This window comes from Eubalaena glacialis, chromosome 1 (genome assembly GCF_028564815.1).
Source record: "Eubalaena glacialis isolate mEubGla1 chromosome 1, mEubGla1.1.hap2.+ XY, whole genome shotgun sequence".
NCBI lineage: Eukaryota > Metazoa > Chordata > Mammalia > Artiodactyla > Balaenidae > Eubalaena > Eubalaena glacialis.
In genome coordinates, this window is record NC_083716.1 from 181,543,821 (window position 1) to 181,563,406 (window position 19,586).

Consider the following 19,586-nt stretch of genomic DNA (forward strand, 5'->3'; position numbering starts at 1 on the left):
AGCATGCCATACACACTCTTCTGCACATAGGTTTTCTCTAGTTACCAATATATAATGTAGATCATTCTATTTTAATATATATAGAGCTTTCTCATTTTTAACAGATGCATAGTATTCTATTATTTTGGTATATTATTTATTTCCATGTGGTTGTATTTTATCATTATATAGTAAAGATTGATTGTATGATTGATTGATTTAGTTAACAAATTCTCTGTTACTTAAGTTGTTTTTAGTTTTCTACCACTGAAAATTATGCAGTATGCTTATAGCTTCTTTATTTTCACATCCATGATTATTTTCCTAGAATAATTTCCTACAAGTAGAATATGGGGTCAAAGCATGTGCATGTTTTAAGGCTTTTGAAACTCATTGCCAAAATGACCACTAGGAAAGTTGCATCAATTTAAATTTCCACCAGCAATATTTGAGTGCCCATTTTCTAATATATTTACCAATATAGGATATTGTTTTTGTTCCATCTTGTTAAATTTTTAGGCAAAATTGGCATGTTATTACTTTAAAATATATTTCTCCTGTTAGTGAGGTTAACCATATTCTTATGTTTATTGAAAATTTATAATTTTTAAATAACTTTCCTGTTCTTAATATATCTTTTCCCCATTTTTATATTTGGTTACTACTAACTCTTAAAAAATTACTAGTAATGTACCTTTGTCTATTCGCCTCCAAATAATTCCAGAAAAATAACTTTTATTTAGAAGATTATTGGGTGGCAGATAAATGCTAAAAGGGTCTTTCCGCTAATAAAACTCTGTGACTGATTTATCTTCCTTCACTTGAAGGATAAAATGGTTCTATAAATCAATCAGAAAGCAACTACTCAGAGATAGATAAGTCAGTGATTGATACTTGCTTCTCAGGTATTCATTAAACAAATTAATTATATGTATAGCAGAAAAAAGTTTGTGACAGAATGTTTTTAGAATGCCTTAACATCATTGTTTTCAAAGTATTTAATATCTTATATTTTAATTTCCAGAAGAATGTCATCATTTGAAAAGTTTCCTATACAGTTTCTTAATATTAGTTTGCCATTTTGTAAGTAGGTTATTTAAACTATCTTTTTTCATATAGATACATATGTAGAAAATGCTAAAATATGTTATTCTAAGGATTTTGATTTTAGGCTTACTGTTATTGTAAAAGTAGAGACAGAGTACTGGTTGCAGCAACAGCTACTCCTATTTATTAAAAAAGTGTATCAAAGGCTAGACACTGTGCTAAGTGATTACATTATTTTCTTTAAGCAACCATGTGAAGTAGGTATTATCTTCATTTTACAAATGAGGAAGTTGTGTTTGTGCTCTTCATTTATCTCCTGTATGAAACTGAAAAAAATGGACTCTCATTTGTCCTTATATTTCTCTCAGCACCTAGTTCAGTGTCTTGCACTAGTTTGTGTGTTCTTAATAAGTTTCTTTTTTTTGTTAAATTAACAAAGGATTATTAGTTGAATTAAATTAAATTGTAATTTACAGGTAGTTTAACAAAGATCATTGTTGTACGATGATGTATGATTGATGTATGTATGATGTTGTATGATTGCTTTTCTTCTGGCAATAAACCTAAAGGCTTAGGACATAAAATTAGCAGGTATTCTTAAAAAATGAAGAATAACAACACATAATTAAGGTGGAGAGGAAAATGTCAAGAATCATAAGGTTTAGGGTGATTGGACGAAAGGAAGAAAAAAATAGAAATAATTATAAATTAATTAGCCACTGTATCATAATAATTAATTCTGTTATATTTAACTATAAAATAACTGAATTATAGATTTGAAATGCATAAAATATTATAGTAATAGATGAATTTGACATGAAACTTATTTTTCCCCTAAGTATGAAGTATAGTTCATCCAACTTTCTGTGCTTTGCCAAAAGAATAAATGTCTTTCCAGTACTTTTATAGAAAATTGTCTACTAGTACATTATGGCTAATTCTTCCTATGAGTTTTCTAGATGGAAGAGCCTACCTCTCTTCTTTACAAGTATTCCTACCTGATAGCTATTAACTGTGCTGCATGTATATCCAAATTGTATCTATATTCACTCTTGTATTTTAAATAACTAGTTTAAATTACAGTGAAATTGTACCCTGTGTTTTGCATTCATTGTAGTGAACCCTGCCACTGCAGTCTCAGTACTTATTCAATGCTTGCTAGTGGATTACTTATAGCTATCCTACTCAAGTGATCATGTAAATCCTTCTTTCATTTTGAGAATTGTAGGTTTTGACTACAGAAAACATTTCGTAATACCTGTGTTACTGCAGTGTTATGGTTCTGACACTGTTTTCGTTAAAACTTGCCATTTACAGGAATTTATATGTGAATCATTCTAAAATCTCACTAGGTGCAGAAGCTATGTGTGTGATAGGTAGGTGTGGATGGCTTTTGCTTTATTGTTTAGTTTTAATATTAAGGGTTGTTTTCAGGTATATCCTTTTTTTTTCTTCCTGCATTTTTCCAAAACTAACAGAAAGATATTGCTCCTGTAACAAGTTATCTATACATTATTTTTCTTGAATTTGAAGTCATAGCTATATTATGGAGAAAGTGAAAATTTGCTATTAACATAAAACAGTTGGAAGTTTGCGTGATTGAGGGTGGAACATTAGACTGTCTTATATGGAAATCAATTTTATTTTAATTTGAAATGTCACAAAAATCACAATTTGGGTGCAGACTTGATGTAACCTTTTTTTCTTTTAATTATTCCCATATATCATGGGGATGGGGGGAAATTCTTGCTCTTCATGCTTTCTTTGTCTTTGTGAATAATTTCATTTTTTATTCCTTTGCTGTCATTGTAGTAGGGTTTGGGGAGAGAGGAAAAACATACCTGTGGTCAACCAACTATGTTAAATGAAAGTTATTTGTTTCTTTAGAACTAATTTTAATGAAGTAATTAAACATTTCCATACAAAGTATCTGAAGATATCTTATCCGCTGACAGGAACTATATGTTTTGTGTTATTTTTTAAACTGTACTTGTTACAGTATGGGTCTACCACATTCATTACTGTTATTCAGAAATTGATACTACTTGAGGGTAAAAAGAGACTGATGTATTTAATAAATGGGAGGCATAAAATTGGAGTGGTTAAAAGCACAAAGCTGGATATTTGCTTTTGGTTAACAAGGAGTAACTAGTACTAGACTAACCTCTCCCCAAGAATAACTAAAAGCTGGGAAAATAAAGCCCACTGTTTGAAGGCATGGTGAACACCCAAAACACTTAGGACATGAGGGGCCTAGATCCAGGAGATTGGGAAAAGACTATGTGCACTCTGAGAAGAGTCTGACCTTCTATGTCACAATTTCTCCTTAAAGCAGTTGCTGACTTCTAAGCAGTGCATATGTAGGATGAGACTCTGTAGGATGAGTAGTTACCAAGAGCTTAAAAAGTTAAGTAGAGATTTTGGCAGTCCCACAAGACCTTAGGGACAAAAATTGGATTTGATGAACAACCAAGAAGAAGGGGCCTGGGAAATACCCCAGGCTTTCAGTTGAAACCCCAGAAAGGCTACACTTTAGGAATAAGAACAAACAGAATAGACCAGTCTCAGCTGGATCAGTAGGTAATCTACCTGTATTCCATCTGTTTGCCAGAAGAAAATTAAATACTCTGTGGAGGAAAATATCATGCAGTACCTCTACAGATTTTAATCTGTAGTGTCCAACATTCAATAAAAAATTATCAGACATGCCAAGAAATAGGACCAAATGATTGAAAATCAAGAGAAAGCAGACAGTAGAAACTGACCCACTGGTTATCCCCAAATTAGTTTTATCAGATATAGACTTTAAAATTAGTATGTTTTATATGTTCAAGAAAATTAGACAAAAAGATGGAGAATTTCATCAGAGAACTGAAATCTATAAAAGAGAACAAAATGGAATTAATAGAACTGTAAATTTATAATAACTGAAATTAAGAATTCAATAGATTAGTTTAACAACAGATTAGACATAGCAGAAGAAAAAAATTAGTGAACTGGAAGATCAGTAGAAAGTTCCCTGATTGAAACAGAGATAAGAGTTTGGAAAATATAGACAAGAGTGTGAGAGCCATATACGACTCATTGAAAAGGTCTCATATATGTGTAGTTGGAGTCCCAATAGGAAAGGAGAGAGAGAATATGGAGGGGCAAAAGCAAGATTTGAAGAGATACTAGCCAAGAATTTTTCCAAACTAATAAAAGTCATCAAGCCACAGCTTCAAGAAGCTCTGCAAATTCCAAGAATAAATAAAAGGAAACCACACCTGGGCACATCGTAGTGAGATTGCTGAAGGGGGAAAATAAACAGAAAATCTTAAATGCAGTCAGAGGGAAAATATATATTATCTTCAAAGGAACAACTATAAGACTGACAGATAACTTTTCAAAAGAAGGGAAAGAATCTGGAAGACTATAAGATGACATCTGTAAAGTGATGGAGAAAAATAATGACTACCAATTTAGAATTCTATATCCACTGAAAATATCCTCCAAAAATAAAGTTGAAATAAAATTGAGAAAATTTGTCACTAGCCAATTGGCATTAAAAGGAATACTAAGGGTCATTCTTCAGGCAGGAAAAATGATCTTTGATAGAGGCGAGGTAAGCAGGAGTGAATGAAGAGCAACAGAAACAGTAAATACGTGCGTGAAACTAAATGAATATTGTCTTTTTAAAATAATAATAATTTTATGACCAATGGCCATAGCTGCAGTGCTCAAATTCTGTTGTGCATTGAATTCATGTAGTACCAAGGCTGCGCTTCCCACAGGCTGCTCCTGGCCAATGACTGAAAGCAGCAGGGAGACTAAGGCAGGCCCATTCCTGGGGTCATTGGACTCCTCTGATGGCTGACTCTGGGTCAAAGACTCCCTGAGGGCCTTGCAAAGCTTTCCTTAGGTGGCATGGCAGTCTAGGTCACTTTCACCCAACCTTTCTTCCCTCTCTAGTAAAGCCAGGTTTGGACTTCTGTCGCAGTCCAGCTTCCTCCCCATTTTCTCTCATAGGCATTTTCCCTCATAAAATCCTTGTACATTTAATCTCATGTTGTGGCATCTGCTTCTCAGAAGACCCAGATGAACACAGTAGAATTAAATATATGAGAATAGCACTAAAAACAGGAGGCAGTAATTGGAGTTAAAGTGTTACAAGGTCCTTGCATTAACTAAGTGGTGAAGAACTAATTTAAGGCAGACTGTAGTAAGTCAAGAGAAACTAATAAAATAATAAAAGAATATATAAGTAATTAACAGGGGAGAAATAGAATAATAAATACTTGGAAAATTCAAAAGAGGGCAAGAAAGGATAAAAAGGGAAAAAGAATAGCTGGCATAAATAGAAAAGTAATAATAAAATGGTTGATTCTGTCCCATATGGAATTGCTCTTACATGGTTTCCAGCATTTATGTCATGCTTTTAGAATGGCCATTTCACTGTACCAGAAATGGTTATCTACATCTTATATTTATAGTTTTATTTTTAAAATTTATAATTCTTCTGGAATTATTCTAAAATAAAATATGAATTAGGATTACAGCTTTTTTTTCTCACTTCTCAAATGATTACCCAGTGATCTCAACACCACATTTTAAATGAATTATCTTTTCTGTTGATTTGAAATGCCAACCAACTTTATCAAATATTAAATTCCTAAGTAAACCCAAGTGTAAATTAGATTACTGTATTTGTCCAGTTTCATTTAGAACAGTGTAAGTATACATAATAAGTGCTCAATACTTGCTTTATGAGCCAAAGGACAATATGAATGAATTTACAGGTTTTTTTTTTAATGTGGTAGGACAAATACCTCCTCATTATTCTGCTTTTTCAGAATGTTCCTGACAATCCTTGACTGTTCATTTTTCAAGGTTAATTTTACAATCATTTTTCCAGCTTCTCCCCAAAGAATCTTTTTGAGGTTTGATTGGATTTGAATTAAAACTATAGATTATTTTAGGGGAGAATTCACATCTAATAATATTGCCTTCCTAGTCAAGAACAAGATATGGTTGTCCGTTTATTGAATTTTTCTTTTCTGTTCTAAATAGACTTTTATAATTTTATTTGTCTAGGTTTTCCATATTGACATTTTTTGTTGTTGTTAAAGAAATCTTTTATAAACACTTGCTCTGTGCTAGGCATGGGGCCACATAGTGGCAGACATGATACAGTCTATGACCTTCTGGAACATAGTAACTGGTGGAGGGGAGGACACAAATGGTATTGTTCACTATTTGGTTGTTTCCCTTTTACCACTGTAAATCATGTGAACATCTTATTTATTAAGTTTGTCTGCATTTCAAAATTACTTCTTTAGAATAGATTCTATAAGTGAAGTTGGACCTACAAAATTTGCAGTCTCAACCTAAACGAGAAAACAGTCTCTAGTTCTCTTCTATAGAGCCTAAACAAATTGTTTCTTTTTTTTTTTTTTTAATTAATAGCTACTTTATTTATTTATTTTATTTATTTTTGGCTGTGTTGGGTCTTCGTTTCGTGCGAGGGCTTTCTCTAGTTGCGGCAAGCGGGGGCCACTCTTCATCGCGGTGCGAGGGCCTTTCACTATCGCGGCCCCTCCCGTTGCGGGGCACAGGCTCCAGACGCGCAGGCTCAGCAGCTGCAGCTCACAGGCCCAGTTGCTCTGCGGCATGTGGGATCTTCCCAGACCAGGGCTCGAACCCATGTCCCCTGCATTAGCAGGCAGATTCTCAACCACTGCGCCACCAGGGAAGCCCCAAATTGTTTCTTAATAAGAACTTTTCAAAATTTCAGATTGTTTTCATTACTTTTTTGTATGTTGATCTTGTATTCTGTGACTTTGCTAAATGAATTTACTGGTTCTAGGAGGTTTTTTTTTTGTTTGTTTGTTTTTTGGCTTTTGTTTTTTTTTGGTTAGACTCCTTGGGATTTTTATGTATAGACTATCATGCCATCTGCAAATAGGGACAGTTTAGTTCTTCTTTTCCAATCTGTATGGCTTTTTATTTCCTTTTCTTGTCTTATTTTGCTGGCTAGGACTTCAAGTGTTATACTGAATAAGATTGGTGAGAGCAGACATCCTTGCCTTGTTCCCAGTCTTAGGGGGAAAGCATTTAGTCATTTACCATTAAGTATAGTATTAGCTGTAGCTTTTTGTAGATGTACTTTGTCAACTTTATCAAGTTAAGGTAGTTTTCCACTATTCCTTGTTTGCTGAGAGTTTTTATCATGAATAGATACTGAGGTTTGTCAAATGCGTTTTCTGTGTCAGTTGATATGATTCTCTTTTTTCTTTAGCCTGTTGATATGATAGATTACATTGATTTTCTAATATTGAACAAGCCTTGTATCCTGGGAAAAAACCCAGCTTGGTCATGGTATATAATTCTTTTTATATATTGTTGGGTTCAATTTGCTAATATTTTGTTGAGGGTTTTTGCATCTGTATTCATGAGAGATATTGGTCTGTGTTGGTTTGTTTGTACTGTCTTTGTTTGGTTTAAGGGTAATATTTGCCTCATTAAATGAGTCAGGACATGTTCCCTCCTTTTTTTTTTTTTTATTTTTTTTTTAAATTTTTATTTATTTATGGCTGTGTTGGGTCTTCGTTTCTGTGCGAGGGCTTTCTCCAGTTGTGGCAAGCGGGGGCCACTCTTCATCGCGGTGCGCGGGCCTCTCACTATCGCGGCCTCTCTTGTTGCGGAGCACAGGCTCCAGACGCGCAGGCTCAGTAATTGTGGCTCACGGGCCCAGTTGCTCCGCGGCATGTGGGATCTTCCCAGACCAGGGCTCGAACCCGTGTCCCCTGCATTGGCAGGCAGACTCTCAACCACTGCGCCACCAGGGAAGCCCTCCCTCCTTTTTTATTTTCTGGAAGAGATTGTGTAGATTTGGAGTTAATTCTTCCTCACATGTTTGATAGAATTCTCCAGTGAAACATCTGGGCCTGGAGATTTCTGGAAGTTTTGAAGTCAATTTCTTGGGCTTCCCTGGTGGCGCAGTGGTTGAGAATCTGCCTGCCAATGCAGGAGACACGGGTTCGAGCCCTGGTCTGGGAAGATCCCACATGCCGTGGAGCAAATGGGCCCGTGAGCCACAACTACTGAGCCTGCACGTCTGGAGCCTGTGCTCTGCAATAAGAGGCCGCAACAGTGAGAGGCCCGCGCACCGCTATGAAGGGTGGCCCCCGCTTGCCGCAACTAGAGAAAGCCCTCGCACAGAAACGAAGACCCAACACACCCAAAAATAAATAAATAAATAAAGTCAATTTCTTTAAGAGATATAGGGCTAGTCAAATTATCTATTTCATATTGAGTGAGTTTTGGTAATATGTGCTTTTCAAATAATTGGTCCATTTCTTCTAAGTTGTTAATTTATGGGTATAGAGTTGTTCATAGTATTCCCTTATCATGCTTTTAATGTCTGCAGGGTCTGTCATGATACCCCTGTTTCATTTCTGATATTGGTAATTTTGTAATTTGTGTCTCTTTTTCTGTCAGTCTAGCTAGAGTTTTGTCAATTTTTTTTTAATTAATTTATTTATTTTTGGCCGTGTTGGGTCTTCGTTTCTGCGCGAGGGCTTTCTCTAGTTGCAGCAAGCAGGGGCCACTCTTCATCGTGGTGCGCGGGCCTCTCACTGTCGAGGCCTCTCTTGTTGCGGAGCACAGGCTCCAGACGCGCAGGCTCAGTAGTTGTGGCTCACGGGCCCAGTTGCTCCGCGGCATGTGGGATCTTCCCAGACCAGGGCTCGAACCCGTGTCCCCTGCATTGGTGGGCAGATTCTCAACCACTGCGCCACCAGGGAAGCCCCGAGTTTTGTCAATTTTATTGATCTTTTCAAAGAACCACTTTTTGTTTCATTGACTTTTCTGTTTTCTGCTTTCAATTTCATTGATTTCTGCTTTTATCTTTATTATTTCTTCCTTCTGCTTGCCTTGAGCTTATTTTCCACTTCTTTTTCTAGTTTGTTAAGGTGGAAGCTTAGATTACTGATTTCCACTTGACTTTTAAGTTTTTTTCTGGATATTTAATATTTTTTTACTGGTAATGTGAATGGAATATTTTTCTATTATGTTTGTTAATTGGTTGGTTTTGATCTATAAGAAAGCTGTTGAGTGTTTTTACTTATTTAATGGGACACCTCATTGACAGTCTTTTGTTTTCGTAGTTTTAAAATCTATTCTCTTTGGTTTTTCAGGTAAGTAATTATATGTTAGTGATCCTATTTTAATTTTCTTGTAGAATTATACTTTGGGGAATATAAACTTTGTACAAGCATAAAAAATTAGGAGGTCATATAAGAAAATTGGGGAGATGTAGGTACTTTAAAAAATGACCTCATTTTAGTCATATATCAGCTGGTTAATGAAGCAAAGATTGCAGCAAGTTGTGATGGATGGTAGGAGGGATGTCCATTTTATCTGAATTTTCAGTCTGATGCCCCAAAGTTACAAGGGTTGCATAAGGAAGCAAAGGTAGTCTCAAACATAAAGATAATCACTGATGAACCATCTATTTATAAAATTAGTCCTCATTCAAACATCTTTCCTAACTTAACACTATCCTTCCTCTTCTTCTTTTTTTTTTTTTTTTTAACATTTAATTTTTTTTTTTTTAATATTTATTTATTTTTGGCTGTGTTGGGCCTTCGTTTCTGCGCGAGGGCTCTCTCCAGTTGCGGCAAGCGGGGGCCACTCTTCACTGCGGTGCGCGGGCCTCTCACCATCGCGGCCTCTCTTGTTGCGGAGCACAGGCTCCAGATGCGCAGGCTCAGTAGCTGTGGCTCACGGGTCCAGTCGCTCCGCGGCATGTGGGATCCCTCCAGACCAGGGCTCGAACCCGTGTCCCCCGCATTGGCAGGCAGACTCTCAACCACTGCGTCACCAGGGAAGCCCCTTCCTCTTCTTTGCGTGAATATTTTTGTTGATGTCTCTTAATGATTATTAACACAATACAAATAAAATACAAACTGAAAGTCTTACAAAAGATGCAAGATTTCCAGAAGCCCATGAAATTAACATTAGATAACTGATTAGGTCACATACAAAGCCATTGGCAAATAAAAAATGGACAGAGAGTTAGACCTATTGACAACTGAAGAAAAACTGAGAGCAGTAACACAACAAAGTGCTTCAAAAGAAAATGATTTGAATATTAAAGAATTAGGAATAGATAACTAATAATAACCTGCTGTATAGCACAGGGATCTTGACTCAATACTCTGTAATGGCTTACATGGGAAAAGAACCTAAAAAAAAAAATAGTGGGTATATGTATAACTGATTCACTTTGCTGTACACCTGAAACTAACACAACATTGTAAATCAACTATACTCCAAAAAATTTTAAAAAAGGAAAAGAAGTAAAATCATTATACAGTAAAAAAAAAAAGAATTAAGAGAGGGACTTGAGAAACTTGATGAAGTCCTCATATATTTTTGCAATCATTATCTGTATGATCATTCTGCAATAGTCAAATAAAGTCGAATTCTCTTACCATTTTGTTGTAAAAATTACACTTGTTTCATTCTTTGTTCTAAGAATTAGCATATTAAAATTTTAACCTAAATTTTGTTAACTATAAGCTTGTATAAATTTATATTTGTATTTTAATTTCATTTTAAAGACCCAGTCAATCCTTTTCCTCCACTACTTACCATGAAGTTTTGATTCTTATTTTAAATATGTTGCTTTAAGTGGCTATTTTCTGGTACCAATTTTCTTCTGATAATGAGAATTTCTTGCATTTATTCAAAGAAAAGGTTTCAGACCTGTTCCGAAACTCTTCAGGAGAAATCTTTTTTTAAAAAAAAATTACTTATTTATTATTTATTTATTTAGGCTGCAGTGGATCCTAGTTGCGGCATGCGGGATCTTTTGTTTTTAGTTGCGGCATGCGGACTCCTAGTTGTGGCATGCGGACTCTTAGTTGTGGCATGCATGTGGGATCTAGTTCCCCGACCAGGGATCGAACCTGGGCCCCCTGCATTGGGAGTGTGAAGTCTTACAAGGGAAGTCCCAGGAGAAATCCTTTTTGAATTGTTAACTGTGGTTACCTCAATTGAAATTAGATCAGGGGACTTTCATTTCTTTATATTCACAGAGCTGTATATCCATGTCTAAATCTATCAATATCTGTCTGTCTGTCTGTGTCTATCTATCTATCCATTGCCTAGGACAGTGCCTGGCATTTACTAGGTGTTCAATAAATATTTGTTGAATGAATGAGAACTAAACAGAGAAAATCCCATTCTTGTCTTGAGAGAATTTGTAATCTAATGGCAGAGATATGACCAATACAGACAAAAGATCAGGAATTTATAATCTGATGGCAGAGATAGGACCAAGATAAACAAAAGATAGGACCAATACAGACAAAAGACAGATGGAGAGGGAAAGTTTATTTCAGTTAAGCTTAGTAGTAAGTTTTAATTTGAAGGAGTTCTTATGTGATTCTGGGAGAATTGAGTCATAAATTTTGGAGAAGAGAATTATTATCATGTGAGAAGAAGATATTTTGGCTACTTTTGGAGGACTGCATTGTGGAAGGGTAAGATTATTCATCTTGTCATGAGATAGATCCTAAATCACATCTTTGACTATGGATATATATAGAAAGAAACAGAGCTGTCTGAGGGCATGATTGGCTTTTAAAATTTTTTGGTGGAAATTCCTTCCAAATATGGGATTCTGAGGTTCTCTGTAACCATGGACATGTTGTGTTTGCTAAAGAGATAGATTTTCTTCTATTTTTCTCAAAAAAATCTCCTTAAAATATCAAACTTTACCTATGAAAGCAGAAAACAGAATATAATGCCATTTGTTTTCATCACGCATGATGGACATTTAAATTTTTAAAGTAGTCCAGTGGAACTATGTACATACAAATTCCATTAGCCAATAATGTCTTTTGCCTCCTTCATTGCCACTCAGGTTACAATTCACACTTTCATACAAGAGTAGTAATGTCAGCATAGAAATTATATTACAGGAAAAATAATTTGTTATTTTGTAAAGAACATCTTGTATAATATTGGAAACTAAGCACAATATTCTCTTAATATTTGGTTCCCAGAATGGATAGACTCAGATAATAGTTATTGATGTCATTAGTTAATTGTTAACTACATACCTCTTAAAAAATTTTGGAACGACAGTGAGATTGAGTGTATTTTGCATTATTGATTTCTTCTTCTTAGGAAATAACAGATTTAACCTGTTATAATGTTTTGAGATTTTGTATATTTTATATTAAAAAAAATCTTCCTTGTGACAGTGTAGTGAGTCTAACAGTTATGATACAAGATTTGCTTATAGTCAATCTTACTTAATTTATACCTAGACCAGTGTCTCATAGTATGTATTATCAATAGAGAAAGCAGTTCATAATTGCAGGATACCAACCTGCAAATGCATATGTATTTGATGGTCTTAAAATTCATTTCCCTAGGAAACATAACTTTTGAAACAATGATGGAAATTCTCCGAGATAAACCAAGTGGCATTAATATGGAGGGAGAATTCCTGACCACTGCAAGCATGGTTTCTATTTTACCTCAAGACTCCAACGTTCCTTGCATCCACTTCTTTACAGGGACTCCTGATCCTGAGAGGTAAAGTCACAAAATGCTATAAACCAGGCAGGGGGTCAGGGGTAGGGTAGAGTCATTAGTTTGGTGATGATTTTGTCGGGCTAAATTTTTGTTGCACAAATACCACAATAATTTTTGAATGCATTTTCTTTTTTTTTTTTAATTAATTAATTAATTAATTAATTTTTGGCTGTGTTGGGTTTTCGTTGCTGCGCGTGGGCTTTCTCTAGTTGCAGCGAGCGGGGGCTACTCTTCGTTGCGGTGCGCGGGCTTCTCATTGTGGTGGCTTCGCTTGTTGAGGAGCACAGACTCCAGGCACGCGGGCTTCAGTAGTTGCAGCACATGGGCTCAGTAGTTACAGCTCGCGGGCTCTAGAGTGCAGGCTCAGTAGTTGTGGCACACGGGATTAGTTGCTCTGTGGCATGTGAGATCTTTCCGGACCAGGGCTCGAACCCCTGTCCCCTGCATTGGCAGGCGGATTCTTAACCACTGCGCCACCAGGGAAGTCTCTTGAATGCATTTTCTATTCAGGTTTTAGTCTGCCATTTTCCTATGTGTACCATTGCCATAACTATTCTCATTCATATGGGATGAAAATGTTTATAGTTTCTGGTATGCAGTTATCCCTACTCCCTCTTTCCCTAACTATATTTAAAATTGTCAAGAAAAGAAAGTAGATTGGTTTTCTAATGCAGATTTCAGTATTAAATATTAGATGATGAGTAAGTAAAAAGGTTAAATGATGTAGAAAATACATACATGTAAAACAAAATATCAATAGTTCAAGTTATATCTTAAGTAGGATATATATAGACTACCTTGATTTAAATCATTGGTATCTCATAAAACTTAATGCACATTACATTTAGAAGTGATCTTATATTCACTATCTCTTAGTATTATAATCTTTCATATTATTAAAGATATCTTCCAGAAAATGGAATAAAACTTGTGAATCCCTTATTAATACTGCTGCTTATTTTCATCCCAAATCCTAATGCTCAATCTGTTACATTGAGGATTGTTCTTATCCTCCAACTGTGGAGTTTGCAGTAGAAAATGATGAACTATAATTTTACTTGACACTGTTTATATGCCAGGCCCTTTGTTAGGTTCATGGGAATACAAGGCTAAATAAAGTATTTAGGAGATCCCAGTGTACCACGGAAGACAGGCATGGGTATAAGTAGTATGACAGGAACAATTAGTATGTTATAAATTAGTAGAAATTAGAGGGAATCTTAGAAGATTTAGAATAATGCTGAATATTTTTATATCCGCACATACCAAACTTAATACTTTTTCTTCTAGATCTGTTTTTAAGCCTTTCATATTTGTACCAAATATTTCACAACTATTGGACACCAGTTCACCCACATTTGAAGATTCAGTTAAAAAGAAGCCACAGTTTAACATTAAGCCTGACAGAAGACACCCACTCTACCAAAAACATCAACAGGCCTTGGAAATACTAGATAATAAGGAGGTATGATTAGATTATATTCTCTGTTTTATCATTAAGAATAACTTAAAATATGATTCAATCCATATTTTGAACTTTGAAATTTCAGCTTCCTTTCCTTTATATAAAAATAGGTTTAAAAATAGTTTAGATGCTTAGACTATAATAGAGCTATATTATTTTTGAACTTTGGTTAAAAAAAATGGTTAAGAATATATTATGAATTTAGAGAAATTTAGTATATTAAACATAATAACAATAGCTAACATTTATTGAACACTTATTATACACCAAGCACCATGGTACTGTTACATGGGATATTTCATTTAATCTTCACAACCACTTTATCAGGTAGGTACTATTATTGTTTCCATTTTACTGATAAGAAATCTGAGACTTGGAGAGTTTAAGTAGCTTTCTTAGTGTATCTCACACCAAAAATTACAAAACCTCTGGAGGGGAGTTAACCTGGTCTCTAAAATAATGTTCTTAATCATATACCCTCAGATTAATTTTAATTGAAAGTGACTTGACACCCCAGAGAGTTAAAATAATAATTATTATAATGAGTTGAAGTTTTAAGAAAAGATAAATGCTTATTATTTTTAAATGTAAGCATAATAAAAGATTAAACACATCACCCACAATCTCATCTCCAGAAATAAGTAGATATATATTTTGGGGGGACAGATAGATTGATGGGTAGACAAATAATTTTATAATGTTCATACCTCTTCAGCTTTCCTGCCCTCTTCCGTCTCTGCCCCAGAGATTAAAAAAATAGATTAGAAGGAAATGGAAGGGCTACCTAAAGGCTTTTCTCAGAACTATCAACTGATTCCTTGCAGTGAAGGAAAAGATTGGCCATCTTATACCTTTACTCACCTGCTTCTACCAGCTTCACTTCTGATTTTTATTGCCTATAATTACTTTTACTTTGTGAAGGTATATACATTTACATTCTTTCTACATTAAATGAATTAGATGAATTTTCCTCCCCGGCAATTATTTATTTCTTTCCTTTTTCTGTAGTATGTTTACATAGTTGCCATGCTTTTCTCTCCCCCACCCCCCTGGCCCACCCCCGTGCTTATGCTTAAAGCAGAGAGCTCTGTACAGATCCTCTATTTGCTATAGATTCTCGACACTACTGCTTTTTTCTGAGACCAGTTTGTTTTACTTCTGACCTACAGTGTAAACACCTTTTTGTAGCCTAGTGGCATGGAGTGAGAGGCAAGTGTTTTGTTCTAGGAGCCTATTAAGTGCACTGACAAGGGCCCAGTGCACGGGGCCAGAAGTGTCATTCCCTCCATGGGCTTGGCCCATCCTCCAGACTCAGCACAGTGCTGTGAAAAATGATGAGCCCCTGGTTCTTCTTGCCTTTGCTCAAGTTCTTCAGTGATATGTTTCATGAATGTCTGCTCTGGAGGGATTTTCCCTCCTTCCTGAGCAGCCTCTGCACTGCTCTAATTGCTCATGATAGTTCTCAAGAGTTGTTAGCTCCCTTTTCCCCTTAAATACTGCTTCTGGGAGGTGGGTTTTGTAGACTTATTACTAAATGCCCGTTAAACTAAATTAAATTGCTGATTGACATTTTTCTAAGTAATAATGAAATAAAATTTAAAAGCAGTTACTATTTTAGGCTCTGTTTAATAGGTATTAAATGTTGATTGACAACATGAAGTAGTGGAAAGACAATGGGATTTGAGGGAAGAAGTGTCAAAGAGCTGGGTTCTAGTCCTGGCTCTGTAAATAACTACTGTGTTTTAGGGAGAGTCAGTCCTACTGGTAGTTTAGTTAACATTTCTTGATTACTAATGAGGTTGAAAATTTCATATGTTTATTGGCCTTTGTATTTCCTCTTAAATGACTTGCCTATTATTTTCCTTAGTCTGTTTTTCAATTGATTCTTGGTTGTTTTTGTCTTTTGCCTCAAAGAGGCAAAAATATGTGAATAACTTTGTGGTATAGCAAATTTTCAATCTCAGTTTGTTTATTTAACTTTTTTGTCAGACAAAAGTTTAAAATTTAATCAATTGCATTTGTTAGTCTTTTCCTTTAAGGCATATTGACTTCATGCTTCAAAAGGGCTGCCTCACCTCAGAATAAATATAACTTCTGTATTTTCTTCTAGTACGTATATGCGTATTTGAAAAAAAATTTTAATTCTTTATCTGGAATTTATTTTTATGGGTGTCATGAAGTAGGGTTCTAACTTCGTTTTCCAAAGAGGTGACCAATTATTCTAATACCATTTATAGATAAAATACATTTTTCGCACTGATATGAAATGCAGTGTTTCTTCAGAAAAAATTGCATACAATTTCATACTGAAGTATAGGTCAAAGTTTAGAATCCTTGTTTTGTGGAGTTCTGACCCATTATGGTTCAAATTTTAAAAATTACGCTCACTTTCTAGTAACTCTCTTCTTATACACTTTTTCTGTCAGTACCTACCCTCTAACTGATGATGGGAATTCATTAATAACTTAAAAAGGAGAAGGGGAACCGAACCAGAAGTAGAAACCAGAATGAACAAACCTTGTCTATAGAGGTGGTTTGGAATTTTGTTAGACTCGTGTGTGTGCATGTGCGCTCATGCACACATGTGTATCTGTGTATTTATTTATTTTTATTTTTTAATTGTTCAGGAAAAAGCCAAAACAATGTTGGACAACATGAGCAAACTGGAGAAGGAACTATTCAAAGAGATGGAATCAATCCTTCAAAACAAGCATCTTGATGTGGATAAAATTGTTAATCTTTTTCCTCAGTGTACAAAAGATGAAATTAGAATTTATAAGCCAAATATTAGTTCTTAGTGATCGTATAAATAGTCAGCAGTCTTCCTCAAAATTAGAATCTGTTACCTTGGTAAATAATATAAATTAAGTTTGAGCAGATCTGATTATTCTTTAATAGCATTCAAGTGATAGCTTGGCTATTAAAACTACATGTAGTCTTGATGAAATATTGAGAAAGAAAATAACATTGGAATTGGACACATATATCATGGATAGCCAGGTATCACTTTAGGTACTGACTTGTATTTTTTTTTAGCCACAATACCTTTTTAAAAATCACAGTAATTAAATATCCAGTTCTGCATAAAGCATGAAACATTAAAATAATGTATACATTTATTATAATTATGTATTGTCCTCAAATAATTTTCTCAGTTACAACAAGAAAGCAGATTTTTCTTTAGTAATGGAAAATATTGTCTCAACTAATAAGTTTTTTGTGCTTTAGGCAAGTATTAGCCAGCTCTAGCAAAATTTTCTAGATTTACACATTGTCTTATTCCAGTCTTTTAATTATGCAAATGTTTTATTAAACTCAAACATGCTCTTTGTCAAGACTTAGCTGACCAGTGAGCTTTTAGCTCTAATTATCTAGCATTTTTTCGCCCATACCCCTTAACAGACTTTTATGTTAATATTTTTAGAAGAGCTTTCCTGGGAGATTAGGAAATGGAATAAGCCAAGACCTTAGGAGATATTATTTTGGTGTCTCAAATCTCTCTCATCTTTTACTTCTGTTCATTCAGTGAAAACAGGAACAGGAATGAGATAGTGGTGATGAAATAGAAATATTAGCATATTATGAACATTAAGAATGTTATAATGAATAATGTATTATGAACATTATATATGAATAATAATACCTGTCCAAAGATTATAAAACTTTGTTAAAGTTACACAGGGATTACCAAGTAAGACTCAAAGTTGGAAATATAAACAAAAGAAAAATCCAACTCAAAATAGCACCATGTTTTTATTGGTTTCTAGAAATTGCCATTTTAGGTGTTTGATTGCATTATCATATTTATTGGTCACTATCACTGCAATTAGGATTATTACTAAAATAGTGGATCATTATATTTAAAGAGTCCTCAGAAATTATTTTTTAAATTCTCTCATAAAAATCATAATCTGCCTGATGGCTCTTGTCTAATGCAGGGCTGCCATTACAAAAGAAAACTGTATCAAATGCTCAGTTAATTCTGGTTTGCCTTACATATAATTCAGTGATAGGTTCTTCCTAAATCATGAAGCCCCTTGGGCAACCCCCAAATGCCCCCCCTCTCTTTTTTAATATGTGAGGAAACTAAGGGTAAGCAGTTCATTGATTTATTTAGGCACAGAAACGTGCCTCTCTCTAGGGCCCGCGTGTTTTCACTTTCTCCTTTGACACCATGCTAGACCAAACTAGCACCAAGCTCTCACCTGGACCACTGCAGTTAAGTTCTTCTGCACCCATTTTTGCTCTTTATCTTCATCCACATGGGTCGCTGCAGCCAGAGTGGTCTATTAAAATTTTAAATATGTTCATGAATTTCGCTCCTAAAACTTTTTTAAAAAAATAGACTTTATTTTTAGAGCAGTTTTAGGCTTAAAGCAAAACTGAGCAGAAAGTACAGAGTTCCCACATACCCCTGTTCCTCTATCCTCCCCTCCACCATCAACATCCCACACCAGAATGATACATTTGTTATAACTGATGAACCTACACTGACACATCATTATCACCCAAAATCCAGAGTTTACATTAGGTTTCACTCATTGTACATTCTATGGGTTTGGATAAATGTATAATGACGTGTATCTACAATTATAGTATCATACAGAACAGTTTTACTGCTCTAAATATCCTTTGTGCTCCACCTATTCATCCCTCCCTTCCCCTAACCCCTGGCAATCATCTTTTTACTGTTTCCACAGTTTTGGCTTTTCCAGAATATTGTGTAGGTGGAATCATACAGTATGTAGCCTCCTTTTCAGACTGGCTCTTTAACTTAGTAATATGCATTTAAGTTTCCTCTCTGTCTTTTCATGGCTTGATAACTCATTTCTTTCTAGTGATGAATAATATTCCACTGTCTGGATACCCTGGTTGCTGATATCCACTACTGAAGGACATCTGGTTGCTTCTGTGTTTTGGCAATTATGAATAAAGCTGCTATAAATATCCATGTGCAGGTTTTTGTGTAGACATGGTTTCAACTTATTTGGGTAAATACCCAGGAACATGAGTGTTGGATGGTGTGGTAAGAGTATGTTTAGTTTTATAAGAAACTGCCAAACTGTCTTCTAAAGTGACTACTGTACCATTTTGCTTTCCTACCAGCAGTCAGTGAAAGTTCCTATTGTTCCACATCCTTGCCAACATTTGTTGTTGTCAGTGTTCTGGATTTGGGCCATTCTAATAGGTATGTAGTAGTATCTCATTATTTTAATTTGCATTTCCCTAATGACATATGATGCAAAGCACCTCTTCATATGCTTATTTGCCATCTATATTATCTTCTTTGGTGAGGAATCTGTTCAGATCTTTTGCTCATTTTAAAAAATCAAGTTGTTAATTTTCCTATTGTGTCTAAAACTGTAAAGAGTCAATGAGATAAGTCCCAATCCTTAACAACTATCAACAAGGTCCTGCCAATCTGCCCCATCTATATCTTATGCTTTGTTATTTTTAAAGTTTCTATTCTGCTCTTTCAATTCCTTGAATGTGCCCAGTTCCT

The 19,586-nt window shown here is 35.0% G+C and overlaps 1 protein-coding gene across 2 annotated transcripts in view; it reads left to right on the forward strand.

Moving 5' to 3' along the window:
* SCRN3 (secernin 3) overlaps positions 1–19,032 on the forward strand; it is a 36,025-nt gene extending 16,993 nt beyond the window's left edge. For both annotated transcript variants that reach the window (XM_061202189.1, XM_061202199.1), the window contains 3 exons: positions 12,456–12,618; positions 13,909–14,083; positions 16,711–19,032. In XM_061202189.1, coding sequence (XP_061058172.1) covers positions 12,456–12,618; positions 13,909–14,083; positions 16,711–16,881 — 509 coding nt within the window. In that variant the 3' untranslated portion in view covers positions 16,882–19,032. The remainder of the gene's footprint in view (positions 1–12,455; positions 12,619–13,908; positions 14,084–16,710) is intronic.
* Positions 19,033–19,586: the final 554 nt, after the last annotated feature.